Source organism: Galeopterus variegatus, unplaced genomic scaffold (assembly GCF_000696425.1).
Source record: "Galeopterus variegatus unplaced genomic scaffold, G_variegatus-3.0.2 Scaffold4118, whole genome shotgun sequence".
NCBI classification, from domain to species: Eukaryota; Metazoa; Chordata; class Mammalia; order Dermoptera; family Cynocephalidae; genus Galeopterus; species Galeopterus variegatus.
In genome coordinates this window covers 140,091-142,783 of record NW_007730229.1, presented here as the reverse complement: position 1 = coordinate 142,783, position 2,693 = coordinate 140,091, and the positions used below count along the sequence as shown (strand labels likewise).

Below are 2,693 nucleotides of genomic sequence, written 5' to 3'. Positions count from 1 at the left end.
GGGATCCGAACCCGGGGCCTTGGTGTTATCAGCATCACACTCTCCCGAGTGAGCCACAGGCCAGCCCCTACTCTCCATTTTTAAAAAAGTAAAATATGAATGCCAAACAACGACCCTTTCCCAAAACCAAAATAGTATAAAATCACCAAGAAGCAGGTGAATTCCAACAGGAATCTTAGGAGGTACCAGGAATGAAGGGACAAAGGCCCAAAACGTAATGTTAGGTAAAAAATCAGCCCCCAGTTGTGCTAAAAACAAACGTAAATCACATATAGGAAAAAGACTGGGATGATAATTATATGCCAAAATGTTAACAGTGGCCATTCCTTGCTGATGGAGTTATGGTGGCTTTATGACTTATCTACACAAGTTTGTATTTTCTACAGTTTATACAATAAATATGTATGGCTTTAAATTTTTTAGAAAAAAATTCGGCCAGCTGCCAAAAAAAAAAGAAAGGTAGGAGGGCACTCTTGGCCCTGCCTCTGGTAACTGGGCAGAGACGTGTGGGCAGCTCAGCAAGAGCCTGCTCCCTTTCCGTTTTCCTCTCTGTGTCTCTGGCTCTATTTCTGTCTCCCTCTGTCTTCTCTCTCTGTCTGTGTCTCTGTGTGTGTCTGTTTGTCTCTCTCTCAGACACACACACACACACGCCCACACATGTACTCACCTGCTCAAGCTCCTCATCTTCAAATGCTCCATCACAAAGGCGGCCCCACCACCTGGCAGGTCGATCACCTTAATGGGCCGCGGTGCACGCACCAGGCCCGTGCTCCGGAGGGCCTCCAGGCTTGCCATCTCCCCCTCAAACATCTGCCGGGCCTGTGTCCAGAACACCACTGTGAGTTTCGTCAGGTCTGCAAGCTCCAATACCATGCCAGCCCGGCTGTGTGACTCGCAGCCCGTGACAGAGCCTCCACATGGGAATGAGAACCCCCAGGACTTCCGGCTACTGAAAACCAGCTAGGGAGCAAGGCATTCACCCCTCAGATAGTGGGGTGCAAAGTGGTCCCTTCAGATATGAAGGGGTTGCAGAGATGAGGCTGAGCCTGGGGTTTGGGAGTTTTGGAGCAGGGCAGGATGCTGTCACCCAACAGCAAGCCTTTGCTGTGAGAGATGAGGAAGCACAGGCCACATGGGGGTACCCAAGGGTGCTGGGGTTGCCCGGGAGGCATGGGGGTGTAGGGCAGGAGCAAGCTAATCAAGGGTCTGGGGCTAGGGCTGAGTCCCCTCCAGGTTAGCTGCCTTCCTGGATCCCTCTTGGGGTGGAGCAGCTGTGAGCAGCCACAGCGAATGGGGCCAAGGCATTAGTGGAAGTGACTTCAGCACACACCCAGGGCAGCGAAGGAGGGGATGGGAGGTCAGCCGCCTGGCCTCAAGACCAGGGTCCATCACCCAGCCAACCCCACAAAGCCTCCACGGGGTCTAAGGGCCTTCCTATTTCCAAAAAAATCCCACAAATACCCCCATTTTAAATTAGGTGAACTCTCATCTTATGTACGCTACACCTCACTTACAGGCATGTGTTTATTAACGTGGTTTGTGAATACTTCTGCCTACAGAATTGCAGGTTTAAAAAAATTAAACCTCGTGAATGAGACCAAAGCATCTATCACCACACAAGAAAAGAACTCCACCCAAGGGGAGTGCCCAGTGAGAAAACAAGGCACGGCATCCCCCCAGTGGCTGACTTGCTGGAATCACGGAGTAGGACATCCAGCAACCCCCAGCCCTGCTCCCAGGGTGAACCCCCAAACATAGGGGCAGAGCACACCTGGGTTTCAGCCTGCTCACGTCTGAAGGGGCCTCAACTGCTCTCGTGCACTGTCAGAACACCTACTGTGTGCAGGCACTGAGAGTTTCGAGAGGGAAAGGTGGGGTCTCAACCTGCAGGAGCTTTCAGGGACCAGCTGCGAAGGTTCCAGGGCATGAAGCTCAACCAAGAATGGCTTCCTGGTGGGAGGGATCGTCACCCTGAGGGTCTGTGCAGAGAGGATGCAGACGACCTCAGCCCCATCCCCAGGAAGGTGGTGCTGCTGGAGGGGACTGGGAGGGGTTGCTCTGGGATTCTCTCGCACACCAACCACGGTGGCACCTCAAAGGGGCCTCGTGAGCCCACCCGGGGCAGGGGAGTGCCAGGCTCTGCCTGTCCTAGCTGCCTGCTCTCTGGGCCTGAGGCTTTCTCCATTTGAAAGGGTTACCATCTTCCACACACTCACGGACAGAAATATTTTAAGCAGGCCATAGAGACCAGGGCTGAGCACAAGCACAGCTGTAAGGAGGGAAGGCCTCGCGGTGCCTCGCAGGGACCTGGCCAGCTCCCTCCCGTCCCACCTGTTTAGGAGGACCCTAGGCTGAGCCTGGGGGAGTGGCAGAAGCCGCCCGGGACCCCAGGTGTCACCTCCCCTCACGCTTGATGGGTAGAAAAATTAAAACAACCTAAAAAGCCTGTGCGTGGAGGCAAAAGCAGGGGGAATTTGTCGTGCAGCGACCACAAACACCTCGGGCCCCAGGAGAATGCTGACCTGGGCTCACTCTGCAGGTGGCAGCTCCCCAGGGCCGCAGGCTCACCCCAGCGGGCGGCGACACCGAGCCCTGGAAACGGCCGCCCCCCGTCCCCTGGCCCCGCGCAGGGGTCCGCACCTGCGTCCTGCGGTTGACCTTGACAAACACGGGGCCCGCGTCCGTGTCGTAGG

At 55.3% G+C, this 2,693-nt stretch overlaps 1 protein-coding gene across 1 annotated transcript in view; it reads right to left on the bottom strand.

Moving 5' to 3' along the window:
* FN3K (fructosamine 3 kinase) overlaps positions 1 to 2,687 on the bottom strand; it is a 16,593-nt gene extending 13,906 nt beyond the window's left edge. Inside the window, exons 1-2 of the mRNA XM_008586787.1 lie at positions 2,641 to 2,687; positions 668 to 819 (exon numbers count right to left, since the gene is read on the bottom strand). Coding sequence (XP_008585009.1) covers positions 668 to 810 — 143 coding nt within the window. The 5' untranslated portion in view covers positions 811 to 819; positions 2,641 to 2,687. The remainder of the gene's footprint in view (positions 1 to 667; positions 820 to 2,640) is intronic.
* Between the last annotated feature and the right edge of the window lie 6 nt (positions 2,688 to 2,693).